The sequence below is a fragment of the Idiotropiscis lumnitzeri genome, chromosome 9 (assembly GCF_059441095.1).
Source record: "Idiotropiscis lumnitzeri isolate Australia: NSW breed Sydney's pygmy pipehorse chromosome 9, RoL_Ilum_1.0, whole genome shotgun sequence".
In the NCBI taxonomy this organism is placed as follows: Eukaryota; Metazoa; Chordata; class Actinopteri; order Syngnathiformes; family Syngnathidae; genus Idiotropiscis; species Idiotropiscis lumnitzeri.
This window is the reverse complement of record NC_142399.1, coordinates 2,395,633-2,416,365: the sequence shown is the minus strand read 5'-3', so window position 1 is coordinate 2,416,365 and position 20,733 is coordinate 2,395,633. Positions and strand designations below refer to the sequence as shown.

The window sequence follows — 20,733 nt, the reverse complement described above, 5'->3', positions numbered from 1 at the left end:
TTTGAGTGAAGTTCATCAAAAGACGTAATTATAGGGATGGACACGCTGTAACTAGGAAACCGCTCTACGCCCTTTACATACGCAAAGCAACTTTTGCTGGCAACATGTCATTTTTACTTATAAGAAAACTTTGCAAAATAAAACACATAAACGAAAGATAGAAAAAAAGCTAACAATTCTTCCTAATTGTATTCATAAATCGTTCCCCAACTCAGGCTTCTCCAAAGTATCCCATACACGAGGTACATGTTTAGAATCATAATAAAAAAATATTATTTGAATCCACAATATACATTAAACAACTGTTGCTTTACACCTGGTTTATATTTCAGGGTTAACACAAATTGTATTGGTAACTTTCTTCGAATAATATATTTAATATAGAACGGCAAAACGGAATTACTCCCCTCAAGTCTTTACAATGGTACAGTCCAAATCAACTCCTGTAGGCTGTGTTTTTTTTTTTAAGTCCGACCTACACTGTCACACGCTATGGTCTGGCGTGTACAGTTCAGTTCTTTTTAGCACATGTATGTATTTAACTGACATTAAAAAAACGGGGTGAAGAAAAGATGGAATGTGTTTAGCCGTCACCGGATCAAGTTGTATGTAAAAACATGAGACTCAACTACGACATGTGACGCCCGGGTGAGTTTCTACTAGTTTATGTTACGTTAAAGTTTTGCACTTGTTGCGCTCGGATTGCACCATTACTGACTGTTACCGTTGAGTCGAACCGGTTTGATACATCCCACGCTACTCCTACTTTTATCGATCATTTTAAATTGTACTTGTTACTACATACCCAAAACTATCTTATATTTGACACGTATCCATGTGTAATGAATATAGAACAATTAAATTCGTGGTTACAATCTAAATTGGGTTTAGATTAATTTGTATTGTTTCCCAGTTGAATATAATATTATTTGACAGGTGCACCATTTTCTTTCCTTTTTCCCATCCAGACGTGTTTCGTTCAGTTTAGTTAACAGTTGGCGTTCACACGCACACGCACAAAAAAAAAACAAAAAAAAAACGGTGCATTGGAGTTGTTTTTCCTGCAGTAGGGATTACAACAGTCTTGGAAGGGTATTAAATGAGCATGCAGATGGCAATTGACACATGTGAAGCCAGATTTGATTCTGTTCATCAACAAGCTGGGGGATGACTGGGCCTAAATTATCTGCACTTTGACTGTAAATTTACTTCAGATGGTCACATAGACTGTTGTTGCGTGCGTTCGTTGTGTATCCAAGCCTAAAGTGGGTTGTACTTCATTGACTGCATCTAAATTAGTTTAAATAAAAACCTTCCTGACAGTAGATTGATAGAGATCTCACATTTAGTATTCTCCTGTTTTATAAAGGGTCCACACCTTTGTACGCCCCCAGTAGGACCTCCTCCTGCATCCTTTTCAGTGGAGGATAAAGTGGGTGTTTTCCCACTTGAGGAATGTTTAGAGCTGCCAAGCAACCCCTTTCAACTCGTTTTTTCCTCTCTTTTGCAGTATTCAAAATTGTATCTCGTAACGGTATTTCTAATTTCTGGCCAAACTCAAGTTATGTCAACAGGGGGAAAAAATATGCAAGTTTGGAGTAGACTCCAATGAAACAAACACGACATTGATTTGAATTGTTGAAGATGGAGAGAAAATAATCTCATGGTTCAGTTCAGATCAGTCAGTATGGCATTCCAATTGTGGTGTTTTTGTTTTGTTTGGGTTTTTTCTGGTCCCGACTTCCAATCCAATTTAGGCAATTTCCTGAGGTGGAAAAAGCCCTGAGTTTGAAGTAATCTAGAGTTTAGTGAACTAATACTGCTCATTATTAAAGTAAGTCTGTATTTTCCCTGTGTTTTTCCCTTTTAACCATGACTGCACATTGATTGTGTCGTTTATTGTTTAAAGAGTAAAAAATGTTTTTTTCTTAAAAAGATTTGTTAACAGTGTATTTGACACAATATTTTGAATGAAGATGTGTGCCGCCTTATCTTGCGTTGAATAAACTTGAGATTTAATTGTGTGACTTGTCACAATGAGCGAGTCAGATTTTCATGTTACTGGAAGTTCAGGTTTTTGGACGACTGTTTGTCGTGACACCTTAATGTGAGCGAGACTCTGTTTGAACATGTCCATAAGTCAAATTTGGTAACGCTAAGTTCTCCGAGTCTAGAACTGTTGCGAATAAGAAGTATTGTAAAGCAAGACATGGAGGAACTTTACTATATTTAGTTTGTAATTGTAAATTTTTTTTATCTATGTTTTACTTTCCATGTTTTTTTCTTCATCCTTTCTTGGAAGAAGTACAGGAAGTGTATGAGCAGGTGTTCGAGTTTCCAATGATCTGTTCCCGCTTTTTTTTTTTTTTGCTTCTGACTGTTTATTGTCAAAAGGAGGTTTTAAAGGGATCAGAGTCAGAGCACGGCAGTAATTAAAGTGATTAATTCACCGTAAGACTTTAATCAGATGAGCCATGTACCAGTTGGGGCTTGAGGGAATTATCATGAAGGCCAAACTTCAGGTGAGGCTTCTTTTTAATACTCTGGAACCTCTGAGCAGAATCCAATCTGAGACTTTTCTCCCATTTCAAATAATGGAATTAGAAATAAGCGACCACTTGGTCAAATCTGTTGCCATGATAGAACCTTTATTGACTGTGCAGGCAATGTGTGAAGTGACATTTTAACATTATTGGTGATCACGTTTAACTTTAATTTAGATGAGTCTTTAAACACCTTAAGGATGTCCGAGGGGAAATAGAAACAGACCTGTCTCACATTATCAATTTTCTTTAGCTTTAAGGCAAGCACTTTCTCGAAAATTTCAAGTACCGTATTATGAGCAGCGTTTAAGTTTTTCGGCACCTCTCTATTCACTTCTATTCGCAACTGCACAACTAGATCAAATATTCCGTATCTTAATAGATTTATTTTTCCTCCATCTGTCATGATTACTATTTGCAAAATGACCTGTTTCACATTTCTGTCCGTTTTATGCACTTATTTAGTTTGCTTATTGATTGGACCAATAACCATTTGTACCATAGCCTTCTGTTGGATACGCTTGGATAAGTGATGTTGAAGTTGTTTTTTTTTCTGTCGGCAAGCTTTGTTGAGATCATCTCCGTGATGGATTAAGTACTGATGTATTTTTCCTGTGACACACAAGACAATAAATCAATGAAATGACTGAGTCGTAAAGTCACAGAAGACTGTAAGAGGCAAATCTTGGACCGTTATAAAAGGAGTGCTGCGTAATGTGCTAGTCAATTCGTTTTTCCTCTGCTGATCTCACTCGGGCGTCATCTTTTTTTTTTTTTTAAAGATCTGATATGGGTAAAGTGTCGTGGATCAGCTAGGAGGTTTAAACAAACGACAGAGTTGCGACACAATGACGTCTTCAGTAAAGCAACAGAGAAACATTTGTGTTCTTCTTCCCAACAAAAGACAGCTGGAGATTCCTGTCGGGGTGAGTTTGCCTCCAATGTCATAATTATCTGCCTCTGAAATGTTTATTTAATTTTTTTGGGCAATCTATAATCATGGGATGATCATAAACACAGTTCTATGTGGCTCTCTCGCTCCAGCCAAAAGCTACGGGGCAAGAAGTTTTCAATCAGGTGGCAGAACTTCTTGGGATCAAAGAAATGCACTTGTTTGGCCTCACGGTGGTGCGAGGTACGTCCACTCACTCTTCACTGATCTTGAGAACTGCAAGATCCCCTTTAGGACAAATAATAATCTGCTTTCCATGTTTCATTATTTTTATTTGTGTTAACTAATCCCTTAAACTATATTGTACTGAGCAGGCACGTGCATACACTACACAACCACTACTCTGTCAAAATAAGTCTTTCCTGTTTGCCGTCATTGGTCCCTACTCGGGTGGCATCCTAAGAAAAAAAAAAAGCACAAAAATGATGAGAAAAATCAAAACAACTACTTCATCCTTTAAATGCTTATGGAACTGACAAATTTCCCGAAAAGCATTAGCTTTTCTTTCGCGTCTCCCGTGTCTACACAAGTGAATGTTGTTATTTCGACTTTCCCGTATTCGTTCTTTCTTGCTTGCTCAAATGCATTGAGATGCCTTGGAAATCTCATGTGGCGCACCTCTGTAACAAGCAGTCTTTTGTTTTTGTGGTGTTGGTTCAGCGATCACTCGGGCTGGGATTCCTGCAATATTAACTTCATTAAGCCTGGAATGCACCCTTGCATTCTTCTCCTCCACGGAGGGGAGGGATGGATTGATGAGCCGGGTGGGAGTCTGCGGGGCTAAAAAGGGACAAAGTGGAGGAGGTGGGGTGGTCTTCTAATGACTCAACTCTAACTCAAGAACTTGAGCCGCGAATGAGTCAAAGTGGTCGAGAAACTCCTCCGAATTGATGGATGTTGACAAGAACAAGTTGTGAAACAGCTCGGTGAACATTATTCAGCTATGCAACAAAAGAGATAAGATTGACCAAAAAAAAAGAAAGAAAATGCCCATGTCTTGAGTCATAGGACCAAGCAGAAACCGATACCAGCACCTTCTTCTCAGCATAGTGGGCAAATTCTCTTCCGAATGAGAATTTCTACAACTATCTCAGGCGAAAATGGTCGTAATGAGTCTAAGCCAGATAGCTGCCTCTCTCGCTAACTAAGAAATAAGGCCGTCTTTTTGTCTTTCACCCCAATTAAGCCCATTGTTGTGCACATTTTCTGCCTGGTTGCATTTTTGTTTTGTTTGCCTGCTAACTGTCTGCTTGTTTCCTGGTTGTCTTTCTTCTGCTCAGACAATGAGCGCATATTTTTAGACATGGAGGAGAAGCTCACCAACTACTTACCCAAAGAATGGAAGCAAGAGTCCGGAAAGGTGAGGACGCTTGAGAAAGTTTCATCAATGTTTTTTTCCCTACCCTTTGGCATTATTTATTGTAGTAAATAATAAACTTCAGTTTCATTCATTTTAAATGTTAGTAGTACAACACTAAAGATCTCTTTAAATTATTTTTGGAGGGAGGGGGGGAATAAAGGACTGTTAACAGTTTACATTTGAACTGATCTTAGAATTGGAAAATAATTTTTCTGTTGAACATGCATGTTGTACGTCTACAATCTATATTTCTAGTTCCAAATTTGTGGCATCCCATTTCAGTGGCATACACCTAAAAAATAAATCCCTAAACTTTATTGGAGGAAATGCAAAATAATCATCGTCTTTATTCCCGTAGGTTTTTGAGAAGCGAGCCTTTCCTCTCGTGTTCTGCGTTAAAGTGCAGTACTATGTTGAGAATGGCAGACTTATTAGGTATGTCCCCTCACATGTGTACTTGGTCTTGACAAGCTTCCCTTTTATGTGTTATTCTTCTTACTGTACACCATCCATCTTGGTCCTCCTTACTGACACCTTGTGCAACCCGACTCGTCATGTTTTCATTTCTTTGTGTTCGGTACCAGTGAACGCAAGGCACGCCATCTCTACTACTCTGACCTGCGCGAGCGGGTCTTACGCTCCGAATGCCGTCAACAGGAGGAGGTGTATTTCCAGCTCGCCGCTTGCGCCATGCAGGCAGATCTGGGCGACCACCAGCTGCCCAAGGAAGGGGAAGAGAGTGCCCCTTACTTCGAACCCAAAGAGTACTTTCCTCCTTGGGTATACAACATGCGTTTTATTTGAAATTTCGTTTGCCTTTTTTTAATCATTATATATAATGATAGATATAAAAAGTTATTTTTATTAGAACGTGATCTCTGGATCAAACACATTTTTTCCTTTCTTCCATTTCTCTAGATAATTGCCAAGCGGGGCCTGAACTATCTCCTCTGCCACGGTCCCAAAGTGCACCAGGACCTGTGTGGCATGTCGGCACGTGATGCCATTCTCCTCTTCATCCGAGAGTCATGTCGACTCGAAGACGTACCTGTCACATTTTACAGACTGCAAAAGGTCATGAGTCAAGGACAAACCCTTTTAACTGTTCCTAGCCACCATCCAGTGTTTAAAAGTCACCTCAGATGGAGATTTAGCCAGACTCTCAATCTTATCTGTTCTGCTCAGACATCTCATCATTCATGTGTTCAGGACAAGAAGGAAGAGAGGGGAACGGCAGTACTGGGCCTGACCCTGCGAGGAATGCAGGTTTATCAGGTACGTACGAACGGGTTGGTAATCCGCTGCTTGTACGTGACGTGCAAAACAGAAAAATGGGACTTGACTCAGAGATTCGCGCTTTGGATCCGTGACCTGTTCAAACCTTAGCAAACGTGTAAGGAATGTGTGGGTAGCCACCAGCAACAGCGCATCAGCAGATACTTGGCGTCTGCCAAATGCGTCACTTGTTTGATGTGTCCATCTGGGACCATCTGGGGGGGATTAGAGTGTTGGGGTCTGGCTGATTAAAGCTCCAACGGACCATGAGATACTACAAGACACCCTTGGCCTCTCAATGTTTAAGAGGCCATCGGAAAATGTTCAAGTAATCTCTGATTTTAATTTATAATCACACACCCTAAAATATTTTTAACCACACAGGGAAGGATATGTTTTGCGATGTTGTTTGTATGTTAGTAGGATTATGTCGAGAGAGAGAGAGAGAGCGAGAGAGAGAGAGAGAGAGCGAGCGAGAGAGAGAGAGAGAGAATATACATTTCACAGTGCATTGACATGGTTGTGTTGTCTGTTGTGAAATGCGCTATAAAAATCAAATTGTATTGTATTGTGTCTCTGTAGGAAGCAAACAACATCAGACACTTAATGTATGACTTCCCCTGGTCCAATGTGGGACGACTCACCTTCCTGGTAATCATTTCTATTCTCTCTTTATGCAAGTGGTGTTTAGTTGGTATTGACTGCTTACTTTGTAATTTTCTGCTTAGGGAAAGAAATTTGAGATTCAACCGGATGGCTTGCCCTCCGCCAGGAAGCTTGTTTACTACACCGGGTCGTCATTCCGCTCTCGGCACCTCCTCTTGCACCTGAGCCGCAGCCATCGCATCTACCTCAGCCTCCAGCCTGCCCTCAAGCACCTCCGGCAGCTGGAGGAGAGTGAAGGTACGAGAAGCGCAATTTCCTACAGCGACCACTCACATCTCTTTGTTTAGGACCAGAATTTTTTTTGTCCACTTTGTTTTAGAAAAAAAGCGTTACAGAGAGTCCTACATCAGTGATGATCTGGACTTGGACCCAGCAGGCAGCGAGAGCAGCCCGGGTTTGTCCCGCATTTCCACCAGCAGCTCGGGCATCGAAGCCGACACCCTCCAGCACAGCATCTCCACAGAGATGACCTCCATGGAGGAGGAAGCGGAACAGAAGGCAGAGAAGTGTTCCTACTCTGCAGCCAGCCAAGTCAGCTCCTCCACGTCTGGCCTCGGCAGCGGCAGGAAAGCTCAGATTAGGGATGAGGAGTGGAAAGAGCAAGGTGAGAAGTTTACATACACGCAAATTGACGAAAATACTGGAATCTTTTCAAGGATTAAGAATGATGGGACAAAGTAATTGAATTTCACAAGCCATGGCTTCGTGTTGGAAGGTGGAGTCAAATACTGGAGAATGAAATTGACCTTGGAACTCGTACCTGTGTACTTTGAGGAAATGATTACAATCCCTTTACCCTTTGTAAAAAGATCCATCTGGAGGTGAAATATGTCAGTTGGCCGCAGTGCGTAATTTTGATACAGACCGCTATTGTTTTCCAGAAATGAAGGCCGATGTCAGACAGGAAGTTCTTGAGGATTATCCCAATGAGATGTTCCAGCTGGCTGATCTTCTCGATGGTGTGTCGGTTGATTGCACACTTACCTCTGAGTCGAACCCGCCAGGTGAAAATTTTTATTATGTGAGCATTCAGTAATGTGTGTTCTATTTATTTTTTGAGATACCAGTAACACACATTGTATTACGTTTGCTACAGAGAGCAAAGTGTGCCTCCCTGACAACAATGAACATCTAATTGTCGATAGTACCGGTATCCAGGTACGTTTGATATTTTTTGCCAATTTCTTCCATTTTTTTTTAACAGGCATTGATCATGTTTGTCTTTTTTTTTTTTTTTTTTTTTAGGTGGGGGAAACTAGATTGCATGCTTGTGCGGACCGGCACAGCCATAGTCTTGATGATGTGAGTTTGTTCCCACCTCAGGCACCCCTGGGGACCACACTGCCAGCGGATTCTTCACACAGCTACACCTTTGGCCTCTCGGACACCTCAGCGGACACAAAGACGCCCGTGGTTCACAATTATTACCCTTTTTTGCACTGTCAAGCCAAACCTTCCTTCTACGGTCGCAGGTCTACCAACTGCCTGTCACTTGACCTGCTGGCAGATGAGCACTTCCTGGAGTTCATCCTGTGAACAAACACAGCGGGTCTCACGTTTGCCTTTTTTATGTGGGATGAAAGTTACCGATGGAGTTTTTTTTTTTTTATTTTTTTTTTTTTATGTGGTCCTGGTGACAACAGTGGGCACCTCATTTTTAATGTCTGTTTATTTTACTCCTACAATTCCGAGTTTTTACCAGAAACATTTCTTTGTCAGTGGCATATTTATTGATTTTTTTTTTTTTTTTTTGTACATATTATCCACAATTTCACTTTGACATTTAAGCTACTGCGTTAAAAAGAAGAAAAAAAAAGAGAAAGAAAGAAAAATCGATCAAGGTTTGTTTTGTGTGCCAGCAATCTCTTAAGAGGTTGACATTAAGGGCAAAAAAGTTTTTATGTTGTGATCTTTTGATATTTATCAAACGGAATCTCCATTAATCTATTTGTCAACTCCAGCACTGTCAGAACATTTGTAATGTGCTTGTTATGTGCTGAAAATAGCCATAAGTCACAGTGCCAACAATAATGTTCCTCAGTAATATTTTACACTCCAATTTTCTACAGCGTGCTTGGTCATCCATCTCCTATTATTCTGCCTCAGCAAATGTAGCAACTAGTGTGGAAAAGGAAACTTCTGAACAGCTTCTAAACCATTCAGCCAAAGTCTCCAAATGCTTCTACTCTTCTACTGGTTTCATAATTGCAGCAGAACTGTTTGCAAAGCCTCTATTTCTGTAACCGTGACATTTACAATTAATCTGCAGTATTTTGTATTATGTAACCTCAAAACAAGAGAGTCTTTCTGTCAAATTATTTTTTCCCCCAGAGATATTTAGACAGTTTTGAAAATGCTCATTAGTATGCAAAAGAACGTTTGCCAGCATGACCTCACTTGAAAGGAATGCTAGTGATTAAACACTTAAAATTCTATTCCAGTAATTTATGACCAACCTGCGGATAACTCCCAATGCTGAAGCATTTTAATCTAAAGCATTGTTTTTTATGATAGCAAAAATAAATTTTACTACATTAAATATGTTGTCTGTTTATTATGTGTGAACTCTGATGCACATGGGAGAAAAGTTCATACATAAAGAAGTGCGCACAATTATGATGGAATCCTAAATGTATATTTCATTCAAAAAGTTACAAACTATTTAATAACCTGGGACTTGTTGACCTGCTGATTTAAGGGTATGTCATTCTTTCTGCACCCTCCCAGACTGCGTTGGTCATGTGAGGGTAGTAATGACGGAAGCTTTTCTTCCAGACGGTCTTCCTGGCAGAGAACCCCCAGTAGAACTTTCAAGACAAACTTAGTGTTATTGAGCATCTACCACGTTGACGAAGTTTTCAGATTAATTGAGCTACATTTGTTTATTTTTCTATTTGTACTTTTCTTTGATGCTCGGGGAGGGTTGCTTGGCGCGAAGTATTTTCTTCTTCCTGTGGGTGCATAGCAGAAAATAATTGAGAAGCACTCATCTTATTCAAAAGTAAAAAATGCATAACTCGTGTTGCTGTGTTCATCACGCACGTGTGCCACGTTACATAAAAAAGCTCAACTGTTTCTTACAATTTTGTTCCATCATTTAAGAATGTTTGTCTGACAAATGTTCGTCTTGTTTGAGAAAAAATATCAGTATCTGTCTTTTGTGTTTATTGTCTTGTCGCTGGAAATCCGACAAACTCTCGCGAGACTTTGTTATGACGTCCCCGGAAGTTTACAATTATCCAGATCGTAAACGTGCTGCGAGGAAATCCAGTTGGACACTTTTTTTTGTAACGTACTAGTTGGTTTATCATAGCTGTTGGCGTTTTTGGGGTTAACTACAATGAATTCATTTTTAATTAATGCAATCTTGTCCACCTCTCCTGACTACGAGCTTCTGTTTGACTCCCTGTGCTGGCCAGTTGACGTGTGGCCGGAGATGGAGCGCGTTGAGGCGCTGACAGCTTTCATTGAAGGACTCGAGCAAATTGTCGTCCAATCAGAAACAAGTTCGTCGACAACCGCAAAAAGACAAATTATGCTAGATAAAACAGAATCTATCATTTGGACGCATTGTTTGCCTCTTCTCTCCAGGATATCAACAGAAACGGAAGGTGTGCGGGCTAGGGAGAGTACAGCAGCTGTCTGCAAACTTATGGCCATCTGTGTACGGTTATGTGACCCGTCTGTGGCGGGTCGAGCCGCCCTGAGAGTCCTGCCTTCGCTCCGGCTGTCAGAGGATGACCGATCCGGCGTGGAGAGACTCAGTGTGGAGGTGGCTAGTGAAGTCCTGGTCGCCATCCTACCTTGTTTAACTGGAGACATGCAACTCACTTCCAGCATTTTGTCGTGCGTGTTGTCAGGCATTAGAACTCTTTCAGACGGGTTGCTCTCCCGGGTAACCGTCCGGCTCATGTTAGCCCTGCTGGGCGGTTGCAATGATGCAATGCACGGCAGCATCCTAAAACAGACTTTGAGCGAGCTGTGCTCGTGGCACGAATCGGAGCGCACACCTGTTGCAACTGAGCGAACACTGCTGTGTTTGACCGCCCTGTCAGCCCATTTGCTGACACTTACTGAGCCAGACCCCCGGACCTGTCTCCGCCTCTGGCGGGTGTTTCAGGACGGACTTATCCACCGAGACAGCATCTCCCGTAAGAGGGCACTGTACCTGCTCAAAAGATTTGTTGCATCGTCACAGGAGCACGAAGTCGACTGTCCTTCACAACAAGGTAAAATCAAACGACTGTCTTGCTTTTTGCACAATTGTGTGACATTTTTGCACATCAGGAGGACAGCTCTGCGATACTCATGGGACAACTACATGCTTCTAGTGCGGCAAAAACTAACTGGGCATTTTATGCTATCAGTCGGCTGCAAAAGACCACTAGTGCATGACATATGCCTTCAAGTTGTGCCTTATAGTACTACTACTAGTGTTGCATAGTATGGTTTAAATTCGTACAAGTCGACCTAAAGTGCCACAAGTCGTGGGGATAAAACACTAGTAAGATGTAGTCATTCTACTAGTCCACTGAATTGTTTTGCTAGTGAGTACAGAGAGCGTACTAGTTCAAGGACCTTAAGTTGGGGTTCTTGGATATTGAATAAATGCTCATTTGCTTCTCCATAGGCATGGCGCAAGAGTGAGTGCTCCATGTTTACTCTTAAACGTAATAAATCTCCTTCGATTGTTCAGGTATACCGGAGCTTTCTGTCATCAAATCAACCACTTTCTTTCGTTCTTGTATTGAAGGGAATGGTGAGGAAATCTTGTTCAAATGGACAACCAAAAGCAGCAAGATGCTCACAGAGTTCTGGGAGGATTATGTGCTGGTGATGGAGACGTTGGAGGAAAATCAGGTCCAAAATACATTCCGATGATGATGATGATTCACGTTAAGGGTCATCGCCACTCGAATAATTGTTTTTTCTTTATATGCAGGTCCATGTTGTCCGCCCAGTTCTGAACAGAATTGACTCTCTTATCCAAACTACAGCGAATGAAGGTATTGGTGTTTTCTCTTTAAAATGATTGTGTGCTTCCAATAAATAAACGCAACTATGTGGCCACGGCTATTTTGCGCACTCGCTAATGTACTGTTGTGTGTTTGTAGGTCAGGATCTCTTCCACCCTTCATGGCTGCTGTGTGTGTACCAGCGGATGTTTCACAGTGAGAATAAAACCTTAATGCGAGCCGGAGTCTGTCACCTTCTTGAACTTAAAGTCCTTCAACAGCCGTCTTTTGCTTCAGCGTTTTCTCAGGTGAACGCTCGTGCATACTTCATATCGCTTGATTTACTACTGCTTCATTTGTGGTTAAACTGCTCTAATCTGCTTCCTAGTTTGTTGTTGGGCCCTTTATGGACGTTCTATCAGAAATGTCGCTCTTCTGCAAGTGAGATTCTAAACTCATCCATGAATATATTTAAACTGGATTACATTTGGTTTCTAATGTTAAATCTGTTGTGATTAATTGTTGTCTTTTTCTCCAGGGCAGGTGGCCAGCGTGTTGGGGACTGCCCCGAGCTGGCAGTTAAACTCCAAATCTTCTTGAAGACCTTCTTCAGCAGCCTCCCAGCAGAGGACAGAGGTACAAACACTTAACGGGTATGCTTTTTCCCAGCCTTTCTTCTGTTAAAATGGTGTCTGCTTTTCAGGCCACGTTCTGCTGCAGATGATCCAGCAGCTTGGATGGAAGCACTGGTGTGCAGTACCGCTCCTTTTCATCTCTCAGGCCCTGTCCAAACTCACGCCAAACCCAATATTGGCAATCGATGGGCTCACCGCCCTCAGGTTTGCACCGCATTATGAAGGAAAATACTAGTTTGAAGGTTGAAGTGCAGATTAATTGTATGTTTGGTCTGCCATGCACAGGGAGGTGCTACGCTGCACCATGATCACCCATCAAGTCCTCCTGAGAGGCGCAGCTCAGTGCTTCTTATTGAAGAGCGCCCTCTGTCTCATAGACGTGGTAAGCGAAGCATATTCTGTTCAATTTGTTGTGAATATCCTGATCTCGGATGAACAAGCCTATTCCAGCTAGTCGCAAAAATAACCAAGTATGCATTGTTTTTGTAATGTGGGAGAAATCTGGAGTACCGAGAGAAAACTTATTCAAGCACGGTGAAAGGATGCAAGAAGCCACAAAGGCCCAAGCGTAGATTCAGTTTACAAGTGTAAAACTGCATATGCATTTTTTTTTCTCCTTGCTGTTGAAAGTTTTAAAATGCATTGACGTTTAGCCGACATACTCACCGATTAATGACTACGTTCTTACAACTTCACTTAAAAATGCATTCCGTGCACCAAAAATGATTCAATCAGTCAGTGCTCACGCGATGAATGGCCCAATGTCATAATATTAATGTATATATTCTGAACTTTCTAACCGAGATATATTAATATACTTTTCAGAGCACAGTGAGCCTCGATGACATCTTTACCTTCCTGGGCAATTTCCGGGCGGATGAGTCACTTTGTCGAGGCACAGCACTTTGGAATGAGGTATGCTGTCTTGTTTTTGCTAAACTCGTCAACTTGAGCTGTTCGCAACAGTTGACTCAACAGACCTGTCGCCGCCTCGTGTGTTTCTTTTGGAGGTGTGTGTTTGGCTCTCGAGCAATGAGGGCAATTTTAGGAAGATGCCAAGTGATGGAGATGGTGCTGCCTCAAGCGAGGAAACCATAAAAGCATACGTTGAAGGCAAATTACACGCGTTTCTAAGTGTTCCAGTATGCACTGGTAAGTTTGGAAGGGAGCACGTTTTCAAAATCTTGGCTTTTTTTTTTTTTAATGAGTTAATTATGTTTTGTAGGTCAGACACATAGCTTGCCTGACCCCAAAGAGGCAGACAAGTTGTCCAGATCCATTCTGTTGTTCAGTGACATTGAGAGGAGTCAACCTGGATCAAAGTTTGGTGACAACCTCCAATCGCTAATGTCCCCTCTGATGGACACTCTGAGCCGGGTCGGCACCAACATCTACATGCCCTTGAAGAAGAGCGACAAGAGTTTTCAGCTTGTCCTCCGACTGCTCCAGCTCAGAGAAACACCGAAAGCCTGTGGTTTGGATAATAATGGTGATTCTTACTGATGGTCCGCAGACGGAAAGAAAAACATGACTGTGCAGTGAATTACTTGAATTGAATACAACAATCAGAAAACACGAGGATGAAGGACGTTATCAGCACACATCATTCTTTCAAAAAAATCCGATTTTTGTCCTCAAATTTGGACCAAATATATTGAAACAAATATCATTTCTTTTTCAGTGGATGAAGTGGCAGCTGCTTTGGAGAGACTCATTTTTCAGTGTATCGATTCAATCCAGGAGTTTATCATGAGGCGTCTGTGTGGGGAACTTCTGGAGGTAAAAAAAAAAAACAGTCTCCACCCAACATCCGTCCAAACATACAAATTGTTTGTTTTGTTTTTGTGCAGTTGTGTGACGTGGAGCGAGCCGAGCTCTATTTGTGTGTCTTGAAGCAGCTGTCCATGCACAGTTCTACAATTCAACAAGCTTGCGTTCCTAAACTCATCAAGTCCAGTCTCAGCATCCTGCGAGAACCGACCCAGCAGGTTGGAAGCAATAAATTATTATTGCTAGCTTTCAACTTATTCACATACTCATCATTCTTGTTTCGGTAGCTCCCGTCAGTGGCAAACCAGGTGGCCAAAGCAGTTGCTATGGCAACGCTTGCTATGATATGTCACCTAATGGAGCAGCAGACAATCAGCCCCGAGACTTTTTCTCTTCTAAAACAACTAAACGAGCACTTCTACAAGCCAGCGACGTCTCCCTGGCAAAGTCCTTCACCTCTGGGACGCTTCAATGAGAGGCTCCTGAAACCTCACGCAGCAGACAGCTTGAGGTCAGTGACGAAGAGCATCTGAAAAGACTGTTGAACACACTTGCCTTGTCATGATAAAAGTGCCACGCGCGTTCTTTCTCAGTAATGAAGGTGGGCAAGTCCCTCTCCTGCAGGACTGGGGTCGCACAGCTGCCCACTTCATGCGGGATCAGTGGATTTGCCTTACTTTCCTTATAAAAACACTCGGGCTTCGGGATTCCGAGCCCACCAAAAACACGGGGACTGTCGTCGCCACTCTGAGCTGCTGCATGGACGCGCTGGCTCTGCTACCCAGCGACCTGGTCCTGCCTGTTCTCGCTTTCATGGAGGCGGTGTTGCCGCAAGTGAGTCTCTGCGTGCTTGAGTTTAGACTTGAAGATGGTGCCTGGTGTTGAAGTGTGACGTGATCCCAGTTAGTGCGTGAAGACGAGGCTCTCTGTGTGGATGCCGTGAGTCGGAGCTGGGAGCTAGTGCACGGGCTCAGCAACAACGCCCATGACTTCTGGCCTGCCCTCAAAGGCTTCATTTCTATGGCTTTCCACCAAACAATGCTGCTGCTCACAGACAGGCAGGCCCCACTGCTGACTACGACAGTGAAACAGGTGATCGGCCCGAAAACTGTATTTCCAATACTTTTTGGATTGATTCCTGATGGTTTTTTTTTTTTGGGGGGGGTAGATTGCTGCTGAGATCATGGAACTGTCTGAGACCAAGAATGGCGTATTTAGTGTCCTGCTTCAACACTGTTGTCACACATGGTTGCCTGCTAGTCCGCAAAATAGTAACGAAGACGACGGCATTTTCTCCAGTGTTTTTAGCCACATCAATATTCTGGCTGAAGGCTGCGTTTACGGACCGGTGTTCAGGCAAGATCAGCGGTACAGATGATGACCTACGCTTTGTTGCTTCTCATTTCTTTCAGCGATTCATTTCCTTTTTTTTTTTTTCCATAGGCTTGTTCAAGATGTCCAGGCATACGTGGAGCAGCTTGGTGCCGCGTGTGCCACCAATTCGGTGGTCGCCAGGTGAGCTGCTGCCTTTTTGTGACGACGGATCATTTATTGGTCCATTTATAATTAGTGACCTTGGGTTGTTGAATTTTCTCAAGAACCATCTACGTCAAAAAGGATGTGTAATGTCGTTATTATGGAGTTCAATCAGCCAGCATTGTAATTTGTTTAGGCTCAACTAGTTTGCTCTGTTAAAGGGCTACAACTTGAAATCTAATCTAAATCGGATTTGAGAAAATTTAAATTTCATGTGGGAACTTTGGTGAACATTTTGTCTACGTGTGTTTGTGTGTGTGTGTGTGTGTGTGTGTGTGTGTGTGTGTGTGTGTGAGAGTGTTGTGAACAAGATGTTGAATAAAAGCTTTTGTCTCTCAGTGACAACAGAGATGACCAACTACCTCGCATGTGCACCTTAGCTTTTCTCAGTCGTCTGGATGCTTCGAACGATCTGCACCAACGACTGATGGAGCAGCTTGCTGTCATCCTCTTAGAAAAGGTAACTTCCGGTAGGCTAGTTAACGTAGCAAAACCGATTTACGGTAACTCGAAATTCAGTCTTAATGTTTTTTTTAATTTTATTGTGTCATATGTACAGTGTAGTGCACACAATAAAGTGTTCATCTCGCGACAAGCACACGCTAATCACGCAATTTGATTTGCAACCAGTTGAAACTCATAAAACAAAACATTTTCTCTTCCCGTCAAACTTTCTTTCCAGGACAAGAACGTGTCAAAATCATTGCGCATCTCGAGTAACTCTCTACAACACCGTGTGAAAAACAGAGTTTGGCAAACAGTGCTCATGATGCTTCCCAAATTCAACGAGGTAACGTCACTCACACGTTGACCGTGACACCTGCAATCAGGCAAAGAATAACATGTTGCCGCTTTTGTAAATGCACGCAGGAGTTTGTGGCCTCCATACTGAGCCGTGTCTTTGAGGCTGGCTTCTGTAGTAACCAGGCTTCAGTCAAGTACCTCATTGAGTGGACGATGATTCTGATTCTTGTCCGTTATCCTCAACACATTGACAGTTTCTGGGCCTGCTTCAACATGGTGAGCTTGCACCTTTTTTTTTTTTTTTTTAGATTTACCGTAACTTTGCTATTTTTACTGTAACTCCCACTTTCCACACACCGTGAGTGTTGGCAACCTGAGTAGTTGATTCTTTGTTTTAAAAAAATAAATAAATAAATCCCATTTAACAATGGAAATAGAATAGGAACGAGCACTGTCCGCTATTAGTTTAGTGTGCTGAAGTCATGACAGCTAAATTGAATGGTTTAAAAAAAATAGCATTTATTTCTGTGCTTTTCCGTAGAATCATGAAGGAACCAAGACTGGCATCTGCACATTCCTGGCAGTTCTAGTGCATTTCGCCGTCATCATTCCCACCCTGAACAATCCAGTGAGACATCTTCAAAATGTTACTCTAGCTGTGAAATCACTTCTCAGTCCTTCTAATATTTCTTTCCCTTTGTCATTAAGGATATGCATTTGGCAAAAGCACTCGACATCAGCCTTCAGTGGTGTTTCCACCACAACTTTAGTGTGCGCCTCTATGCCCTGCTGGCTTTGAAGCGGCTTTGGAGCTTGGTAGAGGTCCGAGAAGAGAAGACGGTTGATGGTTTGAGGGGGCTTTCCGCTGTGGTTAAGGCGTGTCTGCACCAGACTGAGGCCTTGAAGAACGCTGGGTGGGAATATGAGGCTACACTAGCTGCAAAAGTGTCAACGTGGTGTGCTAAAAATACGTCTGTTAACTTTTAGGAATGTCAACAAGAACTGGACGAGGATTCAAGAGCACTTCTTCTTTGGTGCCTTTCATCCAATCAGAGATTACAGCATTGAGGTAAGTTTGGAAATACATGAAAACATTTGTGTTACGTAATTTTGCATGTAAACGACAACACTTGTTTCTTTTTTTCCCCAGACAATATTCTACACTTTTCCAAGTCTTTCAGGGTTGGCTGATGATGAGTGGATTCCCCCCTGGAAGCTGGAGAAGTTGTCCTGCTTTTTCCAGGTGCCTCCTTTGATGAATCCCAGTCCCGACCTGAGCCAGCTCCAGCCCGGAGACTGGATCCAGCAGGATAAAAGTACAGTCACACATGCCGCTAGGCCACTTGAATGTAATCTGATACTTTTCGGTGGAGTGGTCACGATTTTGTCCCTCCCAGGAGAGGAGGACAAAGAGGACCGCTGGGCAGAGGTGCAGAAGAAAATAACCCCCTGGTGTTTGGACATCCAGGGTCATGACCCTGATCTTCAGATGGTTCTGCAGCAAAGAGCAGCTCGTCTTGGCAAACAGCACGGTGCCCTGCTGGTGGTCGCTTCACTCATCGACAAACCCACGAACCTCGGAGGTCATCACGCTGTGTCGCTAAAACAGCGCAACTCTATCTATCGTCTGCAGCTCTGAGAGTAAAACCCCTAAAATGAATTTGTTTGTGCGGTTGCAGGTCTTTGTCGTACCTGCGAGATCTTTGGTGCCAGTGCGTTGGTGCTGGACAATCTCCGCCACATCAGCGACAAACACTTTCAGTCCCTCAGTGTCTCATCTGAACTTTGGCTCCCTCTCCTGGAGGTAACGTGCATCACATTTGACTCCACGAGTCCTGACGCCCAACTTTCTCAAATAATGTACAATACAAAAGCAGTTTTGATACTGATTAAAAATGAGCAGCGAAAAGAAAGTAAAAATTCTGACGTCACTGTACAGTATATCTCCTCATCAGTTATATTCTGGGGATGAGGATAAAGTTGTATTTTGGGGGCTTTTGTCATTTTTTTTTTTGTGCTGCTCTCTAAACTGCGTGTATTTGCTTTTTAGGTAAAGCCGTTGGAGCTTGCAGACTTCCTGCAGGTAAAGAAGAGTGAGGGCTATTGCATTGTAGGTGTGGAGCAGACATCCAACAGTCAGAGCCTTCAGGACTACCAGTTTCCTGAGAAGACTCTCCTACTTCTTGGGTATGACCGACAACAACTCAATCTAAAGGCCAATTTCCGATTGATAGATGACACAATTGTTTGCATTTCAATTGTTGTGGTTCACATTCACACCAATGCATAATCATATAATTATGAGTCTACAATAAACGCAAATCCTTTTTTTGGAACGTAGGAGAAAATGTGGAGTAGCAAAAACGAGGCTAAAAACTTTCAAGTACTCCTTTTTAAGTCACATATGACATAAAAGGTTCATCATAGCAATCCCAAATTATGCCATTCAGTTAAAGAAAATAATAGTCCCGCCTACGCACAGTGAGCACAACACAAGACAGATTTACTCTCTCAAAACTGAATTTACGCATCACGTGCCTTGTCAAATCGTGTTTTTCTGTCCCCTTCACATTCACCTCTTGAGTTGTATTTCGATAAACGTATGAGCTGCCGACGTTATTTAATTTGAACTCACCCGTTCAGCCTTTTTTTTTTCCCAGGGGAGCCCTTCACTCTTCTGTCAGAACATGTTGCTCTGTAATTGGCTCTCCCGCCGGATAGCAGTGCAGAAAATGTTGACAACAGCAGGGACCTGATGTTATTTGGAGCATCACAAAGATGCGCATTGTCGTTTCATTCACATATTAGGGACTTCGCTTTAGTTGATCTAACTTCAATCATGTACACTTTTAGACTCAATAATTCGTTCTCCTTTTGGAAGAAGACGGCACGATATCTCTTTAGATGTTCTGTTTTGTTGCACTCCTCTTTTAATTGGAGCAATCGTTTCACCCACTTGCACACGGGATAAATAGAGATCATTAAATTGTCACTTCCCGCTGTGTTGTGCCCTTTGTAGACTCATTGAAGGCTCCCCTCATTACGTCTTTACATTCACTGCATGCAACCTTACGACTGTAGGTTCCGTACACCTCTTCAGCCTTCTCTTTATAAAGCAACACCACAATGTTGCTTGATTTTTGTGTAACTTATATACTTCTATATCCATGCTATCTACTTAAAATGGTTCCTGTCGTCATAGCAACGAACGAGAAGGCATCCCCGCCAACTTGCTCCAGCTGCTGGACGTGTGCGTGGAGATCCCTCAGCAAGGGGTCATCCGCTCACTCAACGTGCATGTGAGCGCTGCCCTGCTCATCTGGGAGCACACTCGCCAACGCCTTGTCAGCACCTCAAGTCAAAACATGGCTGAAGAACCAAATCAAAGCACATGAGAGGACGGTCCCAAGGTGTTTGCTTGTTAACGGTCACCAAATTCAATTCTAAATGCAAACCCCGCCGTGTGAACATATCAGCCTGTTCATCATCTACATTTGTTGGTGGGCTTTGCACGCGTACATTTCCAGTGCCTCATTGGGTCATGAAATGGAGCTCAACACGGCTTATTCTCGTCCAAGTATTCCACTGAGCATCGTGTTGAAATAATAAAACCAATCTCCCTGTCTGCCGAAGAGCAACATTAATCCAAATTTTTACTGTCTTGTCCACTGAGGCAATTCGGACTTTAAAAAACAATGTATAAAATACGCTGTGCTCAAAAAGCAGTCATCAGTGACTTGATATTTTTATGTAAAACAATGCCACTGGGTAAACTCTGAAATATTAATGTGAGCCAATGTCTTTTTTTTTTTTAATTCTCCCTCGTGGTCCCTTTCACTTTCTGTGGTCCTCCTTAGCCCAGCTGACTTATGTAAGAGACGTGAGCCATTAGCAGAGCGCATTGACAAACAACTGTTTACATTCACATTTACTCATTTATATGATTCAGAGTTTTGAAATGTTTTGGTCTTAGCCCCAAAATACTACTTTTTATCTTGACAAGTTACAACTGTGTGATTTCACAATTATGTGAATCACAAAGCCAGTTTCTTTTTAGATCGATTTAAGTGTTTAATATTTTGTTTGAACACAAATATATTGGAAGACCACATTAGGCCTTACAGTTTCTCGGTTGCTGGTTTGTATCCGCTCCAGCCATCCTCTATGAAGGTTTCTTCTGGGTGGTCTGCCTCCCTTTTTTTTAAACAAACAAGTGAAAAATATTGTATATACATTTTAAGTCGGAATGTTTAAAGAAATAAAAGTTTACCTGAATCCTGTGTATACTCTCTGCACC

At 42.4% G+C, this 20,733-nt stretch overlaps 2 protein-coding genes across 4 annotated transcripts; both read left to right on the top strand.

Annotated features, from left to right (window-relative positions):
• Nucleotides 1-488: 488 nt before the first annotated feature.
• LOC148329814 (FERM domain-containing protein 6) lies at nt 489-9,335 on the top strand. 2 transcript variants are annotated; one of them, XM_088304742.1, is made up of 14 exons: nt 489-648; nt 3,326-3,469; nt 3,588-3,678; nt 4,776-4,855; nt 5,214-5,290; nt 5,440-5,635; nt 5,774-5,929; nt 6,065-6,130; nt 6,713-6,781; nt 6,859-7,033; nt 7,116-7,400; nt 7,678-7,800; nt 7,893-7,954; nt 8,120-9,335. In XM_088304742.1, the coding sequence occupies exons 2-14, from the start codon at nt 3,392-3,394 to the stop codon at nt 8,330-8,332; spliced, it is 1,671 nt and encodes a 556-aa protein (XP_088160868.1). In that variant the 5' UTR covers nt 489-648; nt 3,326-3,391; the 3' UTR covers nt 8,333-9,335. The 2 variants fall into 2 exon arrangements, with proteins under 2 accessions (XP_088160868.1, XP_088160867.1); XM_088304741.1 differs by having other exon boundaries at nt 8,042-9,335.
• Nucleotides 9,336-10,041: 706 nt separating this feature from the next.
• tarbp1 (TAR (HIV-1) RNA binding protein 1) lies at nt 10,042-20,711 on the top strand. 2 transcript variants are annotated; one of them, XM_088304446.1, is made up of 30 exons: nt 10,163-10,302; nt 10,388-11,025; nt 11,550-11,656; nt 11,739-11,802; nt 11,911-12,059; nt 12,140-12,192; nt 12,290-12,387; nt 12,455-12,590; nt 12,672-12,768; nt 13,212-13,301; nt 13,397-13,538; nt 13,612-13,875; nt 14,068-14,165; nt 14,237-14,374; nt 14,444-14,667; nt 14,750-14,990; nt 15,060-15,248; nt 15,325-15,524; nt 15,600-15,671; nt 16,032-16,152; nt 16,375-16,482; nt 16,563-16,712; nt 16,978-17,064; nt 17,145-17,350; nt 17,424-17,505; nt 17,587-17,752; nt 17,834-18,019; nt 18,116-18,240; nt 18,487-18,623; nt 19,639-20,711. In XM_088304446.1, the coding sequence occupies exons 2-30, from the start codon at nt 10,449-10,451 to the stop codon at nt 19,829-19,831; spliced, it is 4,500 nt and encodes a 1,499-aa protein (XP_088160572.1). In that variant the 5' UTR covers nt 10,163-10,302; nt 10,388-10,448; the 3' UTR covers nt 19,832-20,711. The 2 variants fall into 2 exon arrangements, with proteins under 2 accessions (XP_088160571.1, XP_088160572.1); XM_088304445.1 differs by having other exon boundaries at nt 10,042-11,025.
• The last annotated feature ends 22 nt before the right edge of the window (nt 20,712-20,733 follow it).